The sequence below is a fragment of the Myotis daubentonii genome, chromosome 11 (assembly GCF_963259705.1).
Source record: "Myotis daubentonii chromosome 11, mMyoDau2.1, whole genome shotgun sequence".
In the NCBI taxonomy this organism is placed as follows: Eukaryota; Metazoa; Chordata; class Mammalia; order Chiroptera; family Vespertilionidae; genus Myotis; species Myotis daubentonii.
In genome coordinates, this window is record NC_081850.1 from 8,971,035 (window position 1) to 8,990,182 (window position 19,148).

The 19,148-nt window shown below is 51.9% G+C and overlaps 1 protein-coding gene across 1 annotated transcript; it reads right to left on the bottom strand.

The window, feature by feature from the left end:
* Positions 1–347: 347 nt before the first annotated feature.
* Positions 348–7,940, bottom strand: LOC132212724 (NUT family member 2G-like). The gene is made up of 7 exons (XM_059658723.1): positions 7,794–7,940; positions 4,103–4,820; positions 3,621–3,749; positions 3,019–3,158; positions 2,337–2,581; positions 1,763–1,879; positions 348–1,217 (listed from the first exon to the last, which is right to left on the bottom strand). The coding sequence occupies exons 1-7, from the start codon at positions 7,807–7,809 to the stop codon at positions 357–359; spliced, it is 2,226 nt and encodes a 741-aa protein (XP_059514706.1). The 5' UTR covers positions 7,810–7,940; the 3' UTR covers positions 348–356.
* Positions 7,941–19,148: the final 11,208 nt, after the last annotated feature.

A 19,148-nucleotide genomic window follows, 5' to 3' on the forward strand; every position in this document is an offset into this window, starting at 1 on the left:
CCCACCCTAAGGGTCCTGCCCTCCCTCCTACCCCCACCCAGGCCCACCCCCACCCCCACCCTAATGGTCCTGCCCTCCCTCCTACCCCCACCCACCCCCACCCCACCCTAATGGTCCTGCCCTCCCTCCTACCCCCACCCAGGCCACCCCACCCTAATGGTCCTGCCCTCCCTCCTACCCCCACTCAGGCCCACCCCCACCCTAAGGGTCCTGCCCTCCCTCCTACCCCTACCCAGGCCCACCCCCACCCTAATGGTCCTGCCCTCCCTCCTACCCCCACCCAGGCCCACCCCCACCCTAAGGGACCCGCCCTCCCTCCCTGCCTCCCATCCTCCCATGTCAGTGGAACAGCAGGATCAGCCCTGCAATGAGAAGGAGCCCTTGGCTCCTCTGGGGGACAGCCAGGCCCCATGCAGTCTGGGCCCCTCGGGGCGCTGGCAGTGGGGGGCACACCCCTCTGCTCCATCCTGGCTGCGGTGCCGCTTCCTCCCGCTCCCTGGGTCAGACGGGTCACACTTCCTCTTGCGAGGCTGTGAGGAGGGCACCAGCCCCAGAGCCAGCGCTGGCCGCCCACAGACCCCGAGGTCGGCCCCTGGGCGGGGGGTCTTCTTCTGAGACTTGGACGCGGCAGGTGCAGCTCTGCTGAGGCCTCTTCTCTGAAGGGACTGGGACTGGGCCGCGCCCCGGGGCCCCCGACCTCCAGGGCAGGCCAGGCCCGAGGCGGGGACAGGACTCAGAGAGAGCGCGCAGGGCAGCAGGCGGCCGGGAGAGGCCCAGAGGAAGGCCAGGCTGCGGAGGTCCTCCTCCTCCTCACGGGGCCTGTCCGCTGGCCCGCGAGTCTCCCCGACAGGAGGGGCCTCTCGGGGGACGCGGGCCTCCCCGGGGCCCAGTGCACAGTCAGCAGGCCCGGGGCCCTGGGGAGCCGAGGGCGGGCATCGCGCCCGGAGTGGTGGGTGCTCCTGACGCCCCGCAGAGACAGCAAAGGCCTGGGGCCTGGGCCGGTGGGCGCCTGCTGGGCCGCGCCTTTGCTGGTCCTTGAAGTCGGTCTCTGGTGGGCAGGCTTTGTCACTGACCCCCAGCTGGGGGCCACGGTCACGCCTCTGGGCATCTTGGCTGGTCACAGACTCAGAAGGACTTGAGCCCCACAGGAGAGCACCGTGACTCGGGGGTGCCTGCACGCCCCCCTCCTTGGAGGCCAGGTCTCGCTTCTCTACCAGCTGGGAGGAAGAAGGGACAGTGACTGGTGCTGCACACGTGTGTGTTTGTGTGTGTGTGTGTGTGTGTGTGTGTGTGTGTGTGTGTGAAGAGGATGAGCATGGGTGATGGGGCAATGGCACTGGGGGGAGATGACACCGTGACTGGAATCCACCACAGTCATGTGTCTCTCCTCTGTCCCCTGTGCCATATTCCCAGCCTTGTGTCCCCTCCCCTTCTGGGCTCCCACCCCCTCCTCTCTGTAGCCCTCTCCTTCTTGTCATCCTGCCCTGCTCCCACCCAGAGCTGGCCCCTCGGCATGCGGTGCCTGCAGGCAGGGGTGGCGTGGACACAGGCATGTGTGTCCTGGTTCTGGGCTGCTCCCTGCCCTGGTTTACCTGGGTGCGCCCTCCCCTGGCTCCCTGAGGGCCCCCACCCCTGATCTACCACCCTCCCTCCCTGACTCACTAGGGCCTGTCCCTCCTCTAACTCCCCTGGGGTCTCTGGGTCCTATGGCTCATTGGGGTCCCCCTCCCATCGCCCTAATATCCGCCCTCCCCTGGCTCACCTGGGCAGCAGTGAGCCCTTCTTCCTGCTCCAACTCCTCAGCTAGCGCCAAGGGATCCTGCTGTGCGTCTGGGGAAATTATTTGTTCCATGAATTGGGAGTGAATGACCGCCTCCACCTGGGACAGAAGGAAGCGGCTGTGAGCCCCTTGGCAGGGAGCAAACTGGGAGTCAGCGGGGCCTGGAGCACAAGTGGGAAAGCCCAGACCCACCCGTCCTCCTGCTCAGGCGGGTGTTTTACTCCATCATGGTCATCAGGTGCACACACACACACAGAAACACATGCATGCACATACACACACACACAGAAACACATACACACACAGAAACACACACCCACACCCACACCCACACACACAGAAACACATACACACACAGGGGTACACCCACATGAACAAAGAACACACACCACACCCACACAAAGCGCACACATGCACACAGACACACACACTCTCACACGCCCAGCTCAGGAACAAAGAGTAGAGCCCAATCCCATCATCCTGGGAGACCCCGGGTCTGGGTGCTGCAGCGCCTCCCTCTGGGACCTTATAGACCCGGAGCTGCCAGCCAGCCCACCTGGGTGACAAAGTCTTCCTGGGAGCACAGCTGGTCCAGGTAGCTCAGGAGACCCTCATCTTGCAGACACTCCTTTATTTCATCTTCCCATTCTCCACCTGGCGCCCCCACGGGCAGCTCATCCATGATGTCCATGTCCTCTTGCTCGGCCTCAGGGGGGGTCCCATTGCAGGACTCGGTCTCCTGGGGTAGCGGGGCTGTGTAGGCGCACTGGGCGCTGGGTACAGCCTTCCTGGTAGTGCAAGCTGGGCAGAGAGAAGAGGAGGGAGCATGAGGGGATAAAGCTCCCACCTCCAGGGCATGCGATGCTGAGGGCAGTGTTGGGGCATTAATATGGGTGCGGCTGGGTCAGGGCCACCTGAAGCCTGTGACTATGTGAGGGGAGAGGCCAGAGGAGAGCACCCAAGAGAGTCATGTGTGAGGACGTGTGGAGCCACCGAATCTCCAAGGGGCCCCGCAGCCAGCCGCTTCTCAGCAGACTTCATGTGGGGCCTTTGACAGGGAGCGGGGAGAGGGGATGAGAAAGTGGACCGGGTCCAGACCCCATGGGGACTCTCAGGGCTGTTTCCCTTGAAAGACCAAAGCCCCCCTGAAGGAGAAGGGCCCATGTGGGTGGGACAGTGGCCTGCCCTAGGCCCTGGTGCCATTGGCCATGGGCTCCCGTGGGAACGTGCTGGCCTACCTGGCTGCCTGCCCACCACTGGGGCTGGGTGCCCCCGAAGATCAGGTCTCGGTGGGGCAGCAGGGGGCTGGGTATGCGCCCCCTTCTTCCACTGCAACTTCTCAAACTGCATCTCCTCCTCCGCCTCAAACTCCATGAACCTGGGGGTGAGGGGGGCACAGCTGTGCTGAGAAGGAGGCCGCTGGGAGCCCAGAAAGGCAGCAGCGGGTGGAGGGATGGGAGAGCCAGGGCCTTGGGGCTGTCAGGGCCCGGACACTGGGGAGGCAGGAGGCTGGCTGAGCACATTCCTGCACAGCCCCTCTGGCTGGAGTCTGCCTGATGGGCGGGGCACCTTCTCCCCAGCCTGTCCTGAGCCTTCATGTCCAGCCCAGGATGGGTCAGGGTCAGAGGAGGGGGGAGCCCCCGGGGAGGTTGGACAGAAGCATTCATGCTCCGAAGCTGAGGGAGAGGCTTCCCCAGGAGAGAAGGGCCTCTGGGCTGCGGGGACCCTGTGCTGAGTGACACCCTCCCACCACCCTCCTCTCTGATGAGACCTCACAGCTGGACCCTGTCCCACAGTCAGCCCCCACCCCCAGCTGTGGGGACCAAGGACCCTGACTCACTTTTCTGCCATCTCAGAATAGACCCTCCGGTCAAAGTTGCTCTTGTGCTGCCATTCCTGCATGGCCTGCCTTATTCCCTCCTCCAGCGTCATGGTGGGCCTCAGGCGGGACAGGGACCGGAGCGCTGGCCTGTAATGCCTCAGGGTCAGTCATGGCTGCAGCCTGGCCTCCACCCGCCTGCCCACCCCAGCTCAGCAGAGCCAGGTTCCCACCCCCACCCGGCAGGACTGAGCGATGGCAGGTGTGGGAGGGGGCGTCTGTGTGCAAAGACAAGCCTTCCAGCTGCTGTTGTCAGGGCTTTACATTCACACCAGCCCAGGAACCAGGACTGGAGGCTGACCCTGCACTCGCACCCATCGCTGGGACCCCACCCTCAGACCTTCCTGCCAGCGTCCCGGGATCAGCCCGCCTGCAGGTCCCTCCCAGCTCCTCTCTGATGTGAAAGCTCCAGGCGTGCCCCCTGCCCTGCCCAGTGGACTCACATGAGGAAGCAGCAAAGAGCTCCGGCATCAAGACTCTGGGGAAGGTGCTCCCGGGCCAGGGCCTTGAAGCACTGCCAACGACGGAAGTCCTCATACACACTCTTGGGGTTACAGGTGTCATCCAGCGAGTCCTTGGACTGGGAGGCGGCCAAGCCACCCTCCCTGGAAGCCCCGTGTGGCCGTGATCCAGGGTCCCCTCGGGGGACGATGGGGGCCAGCTGGGCAGCTGGTGGTGGAGCTTGAGGAGGAAGGCCGGGACACCAGCCTCCATTGCCGGCCTGGGTGCCCCCAAAGGCCGAGGCAGGCATAATCGCCTCCACCGCAGTGGCTTCCAAGAAGAGGGGTGCAGGACACACAGCACCCCCACAGATGGCACCTGGAGCACTCCCGTTGAGGGAGGCCTGAGTCAGGACAATGGTCTGAGTCTGGGAGGGCTGTAGTCGTCCCCCTTCTGACCTGACCTGGTCCATGATGTTGCAAGCCCCAGGCCCAGCGGGGCCTTGACCCACATCTCCTGCCACCAGAGGTGTCCTGGGCAAAGTGGGCAGCACCAGGGGGCAGCCAGGAGGGAATGACGGGGTCCTGAGGGGCGGCAGGTGCTGCTCCCAAGGTGGCCGGTGGGCGGGGCCAGTAGTGGGCTGGGGAAAGGGCTGTGCCGTGAAAGGAGTCACGGAGGCACCAGGCTTCAGGGTCACATCCGCTCCCAGCACTGCAGATGCTGTTGAGACAAAGGAAAGGGTGAAGGGAGGAGGAGAACTAGCAAACAGCACTGAGGTGCTCTCGGCCCCCTGTAGCCACTGGGGAATCAGAGCAGTGAGTCTCCCAGGGGAGGGCCATTGGGATGGGCAAACTGCGGAGGTGGCACATGTCCTCAGGTCATTGTCACACTGTGACCTCCAGTGGGAATTACTCCACTGGAGAGCTTGCTCCCCATCTCCAGGCTCCCTGACCACTGTCTGCGAGAAGAAACGGCCCCAGCCAGCGCTGACCCTGAGAGCCGCCCTAAGCATTCCCTGGCACCGACCCTGCCAGCCTCAGAGACATGGCCCTGGGCAGCAGTCTGCTCTGGGGGCGATGACCCCAGGCAGACCCACTCCGGTGATTGCCGGGGTCCAACCCCAGCGGGTCCAGGGGTCCCCAAAGGTGTGGACGGAGTCGGCGAAGAAGGAATGACACGGAGACAGCGTTCAGTTGATCAGCAGCCTAGCCAGGATCTCCAGCCAAGTTCTGGTCTTGATCTCCAGAGAGGCTCTGCTTAGGCTCTCCAGAGAGGTTCTGTCCAGGTACTCCAGTCAGGTTCAGTGTCCAGGTTCCAGTCAGGTTCTCCTGCCAATCTCTGTAGTCAGGTTCAGTCCAGGATCCCTTGCCATGTTCTCCCGCTAGGCTCTGTCTCTAGGCTCCGAGGCCAGTCCCGGTCCAGGATCCTCTGGCATGCTCTCGCCAGCGAAGTTCTTCTGTCTCTAGGCTCCGTGTAGGTTCTGTCTTCTGAATTCTGTCTCCTGAGTTCTGAGTCTTTCTGTCTTGTTACAACTGTATTTATACCAGTTGATTCAATCCTATCAATCTCTATTACAAAGGTTAGGGCGTTTCTTATCTCCATTCCAGGGAGAAAAGATTATGTAGTTTAAGCATGATTGTTCGTAGTTAAAGGGATTAATTACCCGCCTGGCACTTAGTTGAGGGGTTTTATTCCCTCCCTAACTTCAGGGGAAAATCCCTACCTGGGGATTCAACCTTTCTCGGAGAGGTGACCTTGGTTAAAACACAGCGCCAAGAAGGTGAGCAAACATATTAAGAAAAGTATGCCATATATGCCAGGTCCCTTGAAACAGCAAGGATGGACCGGCTCCCGGCAGGTGATCTTCTCCAAGGTAAGCTCTAGGCACCCAAAAGGCCTCTGAGAACAGGCCGTGTCTAAAATATTAGGGCCCCATCTGCTCCTCAGTCTTCCCGTTTTTCAATAAAATCACACCCTTTCTGTCCTGGGCTTGCACAACAACACAGAAACCCTTGAGTAATGTCTCTCCACAAGAAGGCACAGGGACCCCGATCTGACCCTTAAACGCACTGACCAGCATGCATATGTGTGTCAGAACCAACAGTGAACACTCAACACGGGCCAGGTCCTGCCACTCGGCCCCAACGCTCAGGCCAGTGATGGCGAACCTATGACACGCATGTCAGAGGTGACACGCGAACTCATTTTTTGATTGATTTTTCTTTGTTAAATGGCATTTAAATATATAAAATAAATATCAAAAATATAAGTCTTTGTTTTACTATGTTTGCAAATATCAAAAAATTTCAATAGGTGACACGGCACCAGAGTTAAGTTAGGGTTTTTCAAAATGCTGGCAACGCTGAGCTCAAAAGGTTCACTGTCGCTGACTCCGACTAATGGCCCCTCAGGAGCTTGTCATTTCACAGCCAGCAATGGCTGCAGAGGGTTAGAGAAGAACCAAGGAATGGGTCAAAGTGGGGCTGTTGGTAGGGGTTTCCAGAAACTTCCATAGCTGCTGTCCTGTTAGATGGGTCATGGGACTGCAGACTGTGTGAGGTCCTTCCCCTTCCAGCTCCCAAGAGTGGAAAGTGAAGGCCCAGTAGGAAGCAGGTGTGAGCCGGTGACAGTGGGACACAGTTGTCTGAACACATCCCCGCTCAGAGGAACTTGAGCAGACCTAGTCCAGGAGAGCACGCTGCACACCACGTGCCCCTAATTCCTCAGGACAGGCGGCCTCAGACGTTTACTACTGACACAGACCGTGGTCTTCCTGCCCCTGTGCACTCCCCTTCCCCTTTAATAAGGAATCTGTCTTCACAGACGTTCCACGAAACACCAACCAGGCTCCACACCTGTTTTCTGTCCCTGAAGCAGGGACGTGGACTCTGAGCAAACCCCTCATCTCAGAGGTGAAGGGCAGGGCAGAGGGTGCACCATGAGATACAGGACAAGAGGAAGTCAGTCTGAAGACCTGGGTGGCCACAGGGGGGACGATTCGGGACAGCTCAGGGAGCGGGCCCTCTCTTGGTGGAAGTTACCCGGCCGCCCTGCCCCTGTGGAATCCAAGCCAACAAGCAGCTCCCTGGGCTGAGGAGGGGTGAGCTCTGGGCCGGAAGCAGGGGAGAAGCTCTGGGCTGCAGCAGTTGGAGGACCTTCCAGCCCAGCCCTTGGGGAGGACATTTCATTGTGGACTTGGCCACAGACAGCCCCACTGGATAGCTCTCTGGCTAAGACCCTCCCACAGCCCCCATTAGCTCTAGTGAACTCAGGTCAAGTCCCTTAGAAAGATACTGCGGGGCGAGCTCCAGGTGCCTGAAGAACAGCACACAGGACTAGGCTTTCCCGTGACCACCCTGTGCCACCCCCAGGACATCGCCCACTACTCCCCCCACACACGTGGCAGTGGCTTGTCTCCCCTCTGGGAAGAACCCACATGCCTGCTGCCGTCCTTTCTCCACACCCAGGCATTTCCCTGAGCCACCCTGACCCACCTCTAGGAGCCCTCCTGCCAGTGCCCTCACAGGTTCCCATGGGCTCCCAGCCTCCCCGGGTGACAGGTCCTTGGAGGTCCAGTGCTCGCTCCCTCCCCTACTTCAGTCAAACCGTGTTTCCCCAGGGTCACAGTTTAACCCCAAGTTTTGAGGGACATCTCCGTGTTTAAAACATCCCCCCTCCAATCTATAGTCTTACCTCCTACTGAAGCCATCCCCGCAGGCTCATTCACTGACCACTGCTGCCTAGTAGCCTCCACAATGAGAAAAGTCAAGTGGAGAATCCAGAGAGTGAGCTGCTCCAACAGCTGCTCAGCATCCAGTGGAGGGAAGGTTTGGATTTGAACTGTAGAATGTAGGCTCCAGACCTTCTGCAGCGGGGGAGGGGCCGAGGACCAATGGGCTGGGGTGGGGGTGGGGGGGCATTCCATGGAGGACTCTGATAGGTAGGCAAGAACAAGCAGTTCCTTTCAAATTTAAACTCACAAATTTAAAGACACACTAGCAGTAATGACCTTCTCTAAGGTAAGCTCTAGGCACCCAAAGTCACCTGATGACTTTTTTTCAGTTCTTGATCCATCACCCTATTTCTGGGTCCCTCAACCTGCTTCCTATCTGGTCTTGGTTGACTTCAACACAGGCTATACTTTCTGAACAAAATTCAGAACATGCAGCCTGAAGAAATATGGCAACTTATGGCCACATGGAACCCAGTGTTTGAAATTAGGACTGACCCAGCAGAGACAGCATGCTCGGTGGCTGTGTGCACATCATTCCTCAGGAAGCAGTCCCATGGCCCCAAGTGCTGCCCAGTGCTGGGAGCCCTGCAGATGCAGCCAGCCCAGCCTTACAAACCATCCCCTTGGCTCCCGTCCATCCGGGCAAGGCCCTGTAGCCTACATGGCAAGACCAGACATCACCACTTTTTGTTTCTCAGAGTATTATGTTGTTCAATGTCTAATTTTTTATCCTTTGAGTGATTTTAATGTACTGTTTTAAGCAAGTAATGCCTTTGCATAGTTCACAAATTGTGCAAAATGGAAAATGTAGTGAGGAGTCTTTCTCCTGCCTCCTTCTCCTCTTGCAAATGACCGGAGAGATGATGCTATAATTTCAGTTTCTTTGGGAAATATGGCAAACTCAAATCAGTAAGTTGATTCTGCTACTATATATATGTTTTATTGCCAACTGAAATTCTGCAATATAATACAAAAAAGGAGGGCGGGCAGGGTGTCATTGTTCCCATGCTACCTGCCATGTCAACGGAATTTGGCCCAGAGAGTCATGTCTTGATCAATGTTAAAACAACAGTCTTGCAAGGGAAACATCTGTGCAGCAACATTTATTGAAAACCTCCACGTCTGAATTAATACAGGAGGAACGGGGTCAGGGGCAGGCATCTCTTAGAGTGTGTCCAGGTCTAAAGTTCTTGGCCGGAATTGTGCAATGCAACGCCCGGACTTCTGGGAGGAAGGACCTACTCTTTTTGGAAACCACGGACCTGCAGTCCAAGGGCATGAAGGCACTGGCCCCTCCGAGGACAGTGCTTCAGGCCGGCCTCTCCCAAACTCTGTCCCGAGGGGCAGCCAGGTGCATGGACTGCACGTTTGCAACTTTAAAGTCGCAAGTGCTCCCTGCACAGGCGCTGGGAGGTTCCTGGGAGGAGGACCTGCAGGAGGCCTCACAGGGCCCCTCCCTCCACTCCTTCCTCTCCTGCAAGGACAGCCTGGGCCCTTCCCAGGGTGCCTCGTGCCAGGAAGCATGCAGGAGCACGCCCCCTGGTGGCGGGGCTCTGTCCTGCAACTGCTCCCAGCGTCCATTGCTGCGGTTGGTGCCCACAGGCACGCGCATGCGCTAACGGCAGGGCGGGTCCCCAACGGCTGCCCAGGCTGCACGTGGGACCAGGCATGGCGGCCCCGGAGTCCGTTAGGCAAACAGGGAGGTAAGGGGCGTGCGGCCTCCTCTCCCCTCAGGCGCCCCCTCTTCTCTGTGGTCTCCCTGTGGGCTCTGTGCCCCGGGTCTGTGCTCAGCCCCCCCCCCCCCCACATGTTTCTGTGTGTTTTCACCGGGAAGTGACAGCAACTGCCCGTTGGGGGTCAGTGATGGGGGCCTACACGGCCCAGTGATGCCTGTGAGCGTCCGACTCGGGGTCGGTCTGTGTCCCCCGCTTTCTGAACAGCGCGGCTCCCGGCAGCTCTTCCGCCTCTGACAGCGCCTCCGGTTCGGCAGAAGCTGCTCGCGTCCCTGAAATGAGTGGACGGGGCGGAGCCCCCACTCCCCACAGTCCCGGGGCCTCCCTCCTCAGGGCCTCGGCCCGCGGGCACCTCCCCGTCCCCGCCATGCGGGCGACCTGCCGACCGACCGATCGGGATGCGGCTGCTGCCAATGCCGGGGTGCGGGCAGCCTGGGTCGGGGGGTGGGCACTGGCGGCGGGTCTGAGGTGTGTGCGCCATGTGGGCGCTCGCTGTGTCTGTGGGCGTCTGGCCACGGGGCGCCCCGGCCATGCCTGTGTCTGAACGTGCAGGTGGAGGCTGACTTTGGAGGGTGTGGAGGTGTATATGCCGGTGAACCGTAGTGTCTGTGCGGTTTGATGTGGGGTGTGTGGCTGTGTGTTCTGCAAGATGGGAGAGTGAATTCTGGGGAATTTGGGAGGGGTTATGTGTGCGCAGGTGTGTATGTGGCATGAAGTGTGTTTGGGACATACGTATGGGGAGACAGGTGTGCATGTTTGCAGGGCACGGGGTACTGGGGGGTCTGTTTGGGGCTTGTGGAGAGTGTGTGTGTGGAGTTTACTGTGTGTTCCAGGGCCATGGCCGGGGAAGGATGTTTGCTGGAGCTCCGTGTTTGCATTTTTCAGTCGGGCCCTAAGGCTTACATATGTTGGGAACCGAGGGTGTGAGTATTTGAGGGAGAGATGGTTTCTGTACTTACACAGGGGATGGAGGATGGTACCTATGTATGGGAGGTGTTTGATAAGGTTATTTGTGGATGTGAGAGCTGACTCATTAGCTAGGGGGAATTTGGAATTTGGATGTTGTCTCATATGTGGTTTGCTGGAGATATTTCTACGTGTCTTGCCCAGATATACTGGTCTGTGTTTATATCTATCATCAGGTGCATGAATTATCAGTTTGTTCATACGGTGTATGGGGTTCTTAGTTGTACATAAAGTGTATTTCTTTGGAGAATACTGAAGTGTTTCTACATGTATTTGGTAGTAGTTAGCAAGCAGTGGTCTGTATATTCAGAGTGATGCCAGAGAAAACAATGTGTACAGTGTGCTTTTGTTACATACTGAAGAGGCGAGGTGATGAGGTTGTATTCTGGACAGGTGGCATAATGCATAGTGTTTGAGGGTCTGTATAATCAGGGCTTGAGAATATTTGCAAGTGTGTGTTTCCATAGGTGTGTGAGAATTGTGTATGCATATTAGTGAGAGTTAAGGGCTTGTCAGTGCTTTTGTGTTTTGCATGTGTCTATCTGAGAGTGTGGGCTGTATATTCGTGAGTGGTTTGTGGGTGTGTGTATTTGGGATTTGTGAGTGTATCAGGAGGCTTAGGGTCCTCTTTGCATCTGTTCCAGAATGTAATGTTTGCAGAATTTGGTGGTATTTCTTTTATGTGTCCTCTCAATGTGTGTGAGGTGGGCTTATATGTATTTGATAAGTAGAGGTTGTTTGTCACTCTATGTATTTGAGTTCTTGGAGCTTATGGATCGGCTGTGTATTCTAGGGAATGTGAGAGTTCACTTTGTGTGTTTGGAAACAAAGAGACTGTAGATTGTGTGTGTGTGTTCAGGAATCATGGAGAGCATGCATTTTATGGCTGTGGAGTTTCATATGGATTTTTTTGGGTGTGACACATGAGACAGTTGTCTACTTGTATTTTTAGAGGGTCTGAAATTTTCAGTATTCAGTGTGTATATCTGGGTGGTATGTTGGTTGCCCATGTTTATATACAGGCCCATGTTGTGTGTGTGTGTATATAATTGTAGGTGTAGAATGTGAATATTCAGGATGATTAGGGGTTTATTTGTAACAACTTAGGTAGTAAGAGGTGGTCTATCTGTATATTCCAGGAGAGTGAGGGTAGAAATGTACATGTGTGTTCATATATGTAAATTAATTTTTGTTTATATATCTGTGTGGGAATGGAGGTTCCTACGCAGGGTGTAAGTTCATTGTATGCACATAATCATTTTACAGGGGATGGGGTGTGCTGGAACTGGCTCATACTAGCTTGGGATAGTTGATGGTGTATGTCTCTCTGGGGCTCTGTGTTCATCAGGTGGGTAGCATGAAATTAGACATGCTGGGAATATTTGTACCAGGTACTCACCACAATTGAAGTATTTCCTGCATCCTCCTGAGAGTGATCAGCATTCACCAGCACCCCACTTGTGTGTGTGTCTGTGTGTGTCTCAGTGTATGTGTGTGTGAAGCAGGAATATTCAGGCATCAGTGGGCATATGTATGGGAGGCTCTATGTGAATTGGGAGCGAGGCATCTGGGGCTGCGGGCCTTGCATAGACCATGGTCATTCTGAATCATTGCATTGCTCTTAATCAGGTTGGTCCATTCTTTAGGGCCAAAGAATCCCATAAATGTTGGTGATTTCTGGCCCCTCTTCCTACAGATGGATTGGGGTTGTCTGTCCCTTAGGCAGGTGGAAATTTCTTTATTCTTTAGCATTTGTATGGTCCTGGCATCTGGGGCCCTAGATGGGTGGGCCTGGTAGACAGATAGCCATGCAGAACAGAACCTTCACAGGTGTACTGCTGGCCTGACAGGCTGCAGTCAGAAAGAGGAGGGGGCTTCCTGGAGGTCAGATGGCAAAGTGTTCCCCCTGGCAAACGCGCTAAGAATCAGCTGGGCAGGTACTGATATTACTGACTCGTACCTGCTGACGGCACGGAGCAATTGGGGCCGGCACCAGCAGCAGCTGGGAGCGGGGCTGGGGCTGTCAGCAGGTGCAAGTGGTGGCTACTGCCCTGATTGCCCCTCAGGAGCAGGGGGAGGTGGAGAAGCCCTGAGGGGCAATCGGGGCCTGCAGTTGCCACTCGCACCCGCTGATGGCTTGGAGCAATTGAGGCCAGCACCAGCAGCAGGTGCCTATATAATAAAAGCCTAAGGATAAGGTGGGTGGGCAAGGACAGCCTTTGCATGGGGTCCAGGTTGTGAGTTGTGTTGTGTATCAGGCTGGTGAGTGATGTCACTAGTTCTTAACCCACTTATCTCCATGGAAACCTCAATCCTTTTGGATAGGGAGGACTTCAGGGGTCAGTGATATGACAGAGATGGATGTGAAGAGGCTTTGTCCCTGAGGATGGCTGGGAGCTGACACCTGGACAGACAGGGGAGTCCCACTCTGAGGACATATATGTCTCTGACATTTCTGAACACTTTAGACAGGCTCTCCTTTGTTATCTGAAGGCTCAGGATGATTCTAGCACTGAGATGAATCTCATCTCAGCTTCATGTTTCACAGATAGGATGACATGACACTCTTTTCTCTATTCCATGTTGATCTGCAAACCACCAGAGGGAACCACATGATGAGTGTAGCCACCAGCTGACCCCACAGCTGCCTCCTGCCTCTCTTAATCCCTCCCAAGAATTTATTGGGTCTTCCTTCCTTATGGTGAGTCTCCTGGTCTTTTCTCTCCCATGGTGAATCCTCCTGCCACAGAATGTACCCCTCACTGGCTTGAATGCCCCAATAACTGCTTGTCTGAGTATAAGCAGATTCCTAGTAGCTCTCACTGCCTTCTCCATAACCTAGCCCCTATAAAATGACAGTGTGGTACTGATCATGTTGTGGGTTGATGCCAGAATGGAGCCAGTCCTAGTTTTATATTTTAAAATGTTACATATTTAAATAAACATGCAGTATAATGTATACAAGGTAGATATTCTTGGGGTTGTTTGTTGAAAATTTTTTTGGCTTTGGCTCTGAAATGGGGAAGGCACGGCTCTGAGTTGTATGGGTGAGGAACAGGAGTACCTTGATATCCTGAATCGGCACTGAAAATCCCCCACCAGGTGCAATTAATGCAAAATGCTAGAATTGCTGAGCTTGGACAGAGCTGGTTTTTCTGGGGCTGATATTTTTTTGGTGTAGTCATTCCCCTGTCTCTCCATGGACAGAAGGAATCTTCTGTTCTTTTTTAAAAAAGAATTTAAGAAAATGTTTTATTACAGTTGCCATACAATTATTATATTAGTTTCAGGTGTGCAACATGGTGATAAAACATTTATATAACTTACAAATTGATTACCTCGATAAGTCTAGTACCCATTTGACACCATATGCAGTTCTTACAATATTATTGACTTTATATCCCTATGGCTGTTTTTATAATTGTCAATTTGTAGATATTAATCCCTTCCACTTTTCACCCATCCTTCCCACCTCCCTTCAAAATGTTCACAGCACCTGTGAATATACTTCTGTTTTGTTTGTTGGTTAATTTTTTTCTTTTGATTCCACATGTAAATGAAATCACATTGTCCTTGTCCTTCTCCATCTGAGCTATTTGACTTAGCATAATACCCTCTAGTTCTATCTGTGTTGTTGCAAATGGCAAGATTTCAGTCTCTCTTTTGGTTGAGCAAAATTGTATTGTTTTCAGTACCACAACTTCTTTATCCATTCATTTATTGATGGATACTTCTGTTTCTTCCATGTCTTGGCTATCCTATATAATAAAAGCCTAATATGCTAAGTGCCCAGTCAGCCAGTCATTCATTCCACCAATCAAAGTGTAAACCTATATAATAAAAGGCTAATATGCAAATAGACCCATCGGTGGAACAACAGAACAACTGGTTGCTATGATGTGTGCTGACCACCAGGTGGTGCGTATGGAACATGGTGGGTGTTGGCCGCGGCGGGATGGTGGGGCAGGTGAGCAGGGGCACCAGACCAAGGTGGGGCACTGGTTGTTGTCACTGGGGCGAGCCTCTGGTGGTTACTGAAAATTCTTTGCTCCCCCATGCCATGGTCCCGCACGGTGCTTACACCTGCTGCCAGTGCTGGCCCCACTCACACCTGCTGATAGCGCCTGGCACTGGCCCCGATTGCTTGGCGCCATTAGCGGATGTGAGTGGTGGCTGCTGGCCCCGATCACCCCTCAGGGCTTCTCCACCTACCCCTGCTCCTGAGGGGCAATTAGGGCAGTAACCACCACTTGCACCCGATGGTGCCGGCCCTGCTTGCACCTGCTGCTGGTGCCGGCCCCAATTGCTCCTCACTGTCATTGGGTGCAAGTGGGGCTGGCGCCGTCAGTATGTGGGGGTGGAAGCAGTGGGATCAGGGCTGCAGGCAGACAGTGGACCGAGGGCCTTGTGGAGAGGGGTTGGGCGGAGGCGTGGAGTATGGGTTGAGACCTGCCCCTGTGCCTGCCGCAGCTTCGCGGCCCACGGTTCCTTTCAAGGTGCATGAATTCGTGCACTGGGCCCCTAGTATGCTAATGATATGCTAAGGCTGCTCAACCACTCGGTATGACATGCACTGACCACCAGGGGGCAGACAGTACACCAGTCGCTATGATGTTCACTGACTACCAGGGGGCAGATGCTCCAACCAGTAGGTTAGCTTGCTGCTGGGGTCTGGCTAATCGGGACTGAGTGAGATGCACCAGACACGCCCTGGAGCCCTCCCGCAGCCCCTCCCTGGCTGGCCAACCTCCTGCGTCCCTCCCCAGCACCAGTGGGATCCCTTGGCCTGGCCTACACCCTCTCGTATTCTGAACCCCTTGGGGGATGTCGGAGGGCCAGTTTCGGCCTGATCCCGCAGGCCAGGCTGAGGGACCCCATTGGTGCATGAATTCCTGCTTTGGACCTCTAGTTGTAATTAATGCTGCAATGGACATAGAGATGCATATATCTTTTAGAATTAGTGCTTTATGTTTCTTTGAATAAATACCGAGAAGTGGAATTGCTGGGTCCTCCTCGTTTCTTTTTATGGCCTTTGATTTAAAGTGTATTTTGTGTGATATAAGTATTGTGATACCAGTATTTAAAAATTTCCATTTGCATGAAATATCAGTTTTCATCGCTTTGCTTTAGATCTGAAGGAGGTCTCTTGTAAGCAGCATATGTATGGGGCTTGCTGTGTTGTCCATTTAGCCATCCTGTGTCTTTTGATTGGAGCATTTAATCCATTTACATTTAAAGTAATTATTGATAGGTTTGTAGTTATTGCCATTTTATTATTCATATGTTCACCTCTACCTCCACCTCTACCTACACCCACACCCACACCCACACCTTCTTTTTCTTGAGTCTTTTTAACATTTCTTGTAATACTGTTGGGTGGTCATTAACTCCTGCTTTTTCTTTTCTGAAAAGCTCATATCTCTCCTTCTAAGTGATAGCTCTGCTGAGTAGAGTAATCTTGATATACCAGTAGGTCCTTGCTTTTCATCACTTTGAATATTTGGTGCCAGTCCCTTCTACCTTGCAAAGTTTCTGCTAAGGAATCAGATGATTATGGGAGCTCTGTTACAGGTAAGTAGTAGTTCTTATCTTGCTGCATTTCAGATTCTCTCTTTGTCATTAACCTTTGCCATTTTACTTATGATGTATCTTGGTGTGGGCCTCTTGGGTTCATCTTCTTTGGGACTCTGAACTTCCTGGATTTGTGTGTCTATTTCCTTCACCAGGTTAGAGAAATTTTCCATTCGTACCTCTGTAAATAGGTTTTTAATCCCTTATACTCTTTCTTCTTCTGGTACCACTGAGATGTAAATGTTGTTATGCTTGATGTTGTCCCAGAGGTCTCTTAAGCTATCAGCATTTTTAAAAATTTGTATCTTTATTGCTGTTCCTTCCTAGGTAGTTAATGGGCTGTGGGAGGTGCAGCAAGTGCTGCCAAAACAAGTGAAGTACAAATTGACCCGGCCGGCATGGCTCAGTGGTTGGGCATCGACCTAGGAACCAAGAGGTCACGGTTCAATTCCTGGTCAGGGCACGTGCTTGGGCTGTGGGCTTGATCTCTAGTGTGGGGTGTGCAGGAGGCAGCCGATTAATGATCCTTTCTCATCATTGATGTTTCTGTCTCTTTCTCTCCTTCCCCCTCTGAAACCAATAAAAATATATTTTTTAAAAAGTACAAATTGTCAGTTACAAAATAGTCACAGGGATATAAAGTACAGCATAAGGAATATAGTCAGTAATATTGTAAAAACTATGTACAATGTCGGGGTTACTAGACTTATGGGAGGATCACTTCATATGCTATATGAATGTCTAACCACCATGCTCTACACTTGAAACTAACATAATATTGAATGTCAACTATAATTGAAATAAAAAGATTACCTCCAGAGAAATATCTGAGTTTATATTCTCCTGATAGGGTTATTGCTTGGAAAACACAGGTCATCATGATTTATAAACCAATGTTTGATAGAGCATTCCTATAAATCCTTTAGATTGGAAATAAGAGATAAGAATAAAAGAAACCCTCCCCCACCTCCATAGCTGTTGTCATGCAGTAGAGGAACCCCCAAATCAGTGGTTGTTCCAAAATAATACACAGCACAGAAGTGTTTCATATCATTGAAAATATCCTACTGTAAGGTCATGTGGCTCCAACTTGTTTGCTCTGGGTCAAGCTACTGCTGAATGTGCTTCACCTTCTAACACCAACTGCACACAAAGTAATGGATTAAGTGTACTTTAACCCAAAACATTTGGGACTTACTTATAGGACATAGCTGTGCACTGGGTACTATTAAGCTCAAGGGCCTACACACACTTACTTAAGTAACTAATGAAACTTAATGGACATTACTGGTTTTCTTATTAATATCTGATGTAGGTACTATTGGGATAATCAGTCATACCCTGAACTTTTATTTCAATACTGGATTAAAGACTTAGATTTAAGACTAGAAATCAGAAAACTCCTAGAAGAAAACATAGGCAGTAAACTCTTTGACATTTGTCTTAGAAATATCTTTTTGGATCTGTCTCCTCAAGCAAAGGCAACAAAAGCAAAAATAAACAAATGGGATTACATCAAATTAAAAAGCATTTGCACAGTGAAGGAAACTATCAACAAAACTAAAAGATGACCTGCTGAATGGGAGAAAATATTTGAAAATGACATATCCAATAAGGGGTTAATATCCAAAATATATAAGGAATTCATACAACTCAATATCAAAAATATAAACAATCTAATTAAAAAAAGATAGAGCATCTGAGTAGATATTTTTCCAAAGAAAACAAGCAGATGGCCAAGAGACACATAAAAAGATGCTCAACACCACTAATTATCAGGGAAATGCAAAGCAAAACCACAGAGAGATATCACCTCACACCTGTCAGATTGGCTAGTATCAAAAGGACAATAAACAAATGTTGGCAAGGATTTGTAGAAAAGGGAACCTCATACACTGTTGATGGGATTACAAACTGGTACAGCCATTATGGAAGCCAATATAGAGGTTCCTTAAAAAAATTAAAAATAGAACTACCATATGACCCAGCAATTCCTCTTCTGGGTATCTATCAGAAGAAAACTAAAACACTAATTTGGAAAGATATTTGCACACTTATGTTCATTGCAACATCATTTAAAATAGCCAAGATGGAAGCAACCTAAATGTTCATCAATAGATGGATATGCAATGAAGTGAAATCTTGCCATTGTGACAACATGGATGGACCTAGAAGAGTATTATGCTAAGTAAAATAAGTCATATGGAGAAGGACAAGTACCAGATAATTTCACTTACATATGGAATCTATAAGATAAAATAAATAAAAAACAAAACAAAACAGATTCATAGACATGGAGAACAAACTGATGGTTGGCAGAGGGGAAGAAGGTAGGGGGGAGGGGGAAAATGAAGAATAAGAGGAACAAATTTCCAGTTATCAAATAAGTTATGGTAATATAATGTACAGTATAGGAAATATCATCAGTAATATCACAGTAACCATATATGGTGTCATATGGTTACTAGACTTATTGTGATGATCTCTTCCTTAGGTATACAAGTGTTGAATAACTATGTTATATACCCCAAACTAAAGTAATATTGTATATTAACTATATTTAGATAAAAATTTTTTATGAATATTTATTTAAACATAAGTAATTTTAGATATCAAAATTACAACTAAGCCACAGAATAACCATCATTCAGAACCACCTGAAATCTGGCTGAATGGAAGTCCTATAACTAGAGAATTAAAGAAGCCACATTAAAACCGGATTAAAGACTTAGATTTAAGACTGGAAATAAGAAACCAGTAGGAGGACTGGAGGTGGGGGCCAGCTTTCTCCCAGACAAAAGTGCTGGCAGAGGTCATTGTTCCTCATCAGAGCCCTCCCCCATCACAGGACCAACAGACAGGAGCCATATCTGAGCTTCCACTAACCTGGCCCACACTATTAACCTCACCTCCCTGGTGATACCTTGAGACCCTGCCCCACCAATTTGCAGCTCCACCCAAGCTGTTTGCAGTGAGTTTCCCATATGACTGTCCTGGCTTAGGCTTCAGACTTTCCTAAAACCTCTCAAACAAGCAGCAGCTGGC

Bases quoted from the DNA above. Each gene is read 5' to 3' on its own strand.
- LOC132212724 (XM_059658723.1), bottom strand. The intron at 3,750-4,102 runs GTGAGTCCACTG...GAGGCATTACAG, and splicing joins GCTCTTTGCTGCTTCCTCAT to GCCAGCGCTCCGGTCCCTGT. The intron at 2,582-3,018 runs GTAGGCCAGCAC...CTCTCTGCCCAG, and splicing joins AGTGGTGGGCAGGCAGCCAG to CTTGCACTACCAGGAAGGCT.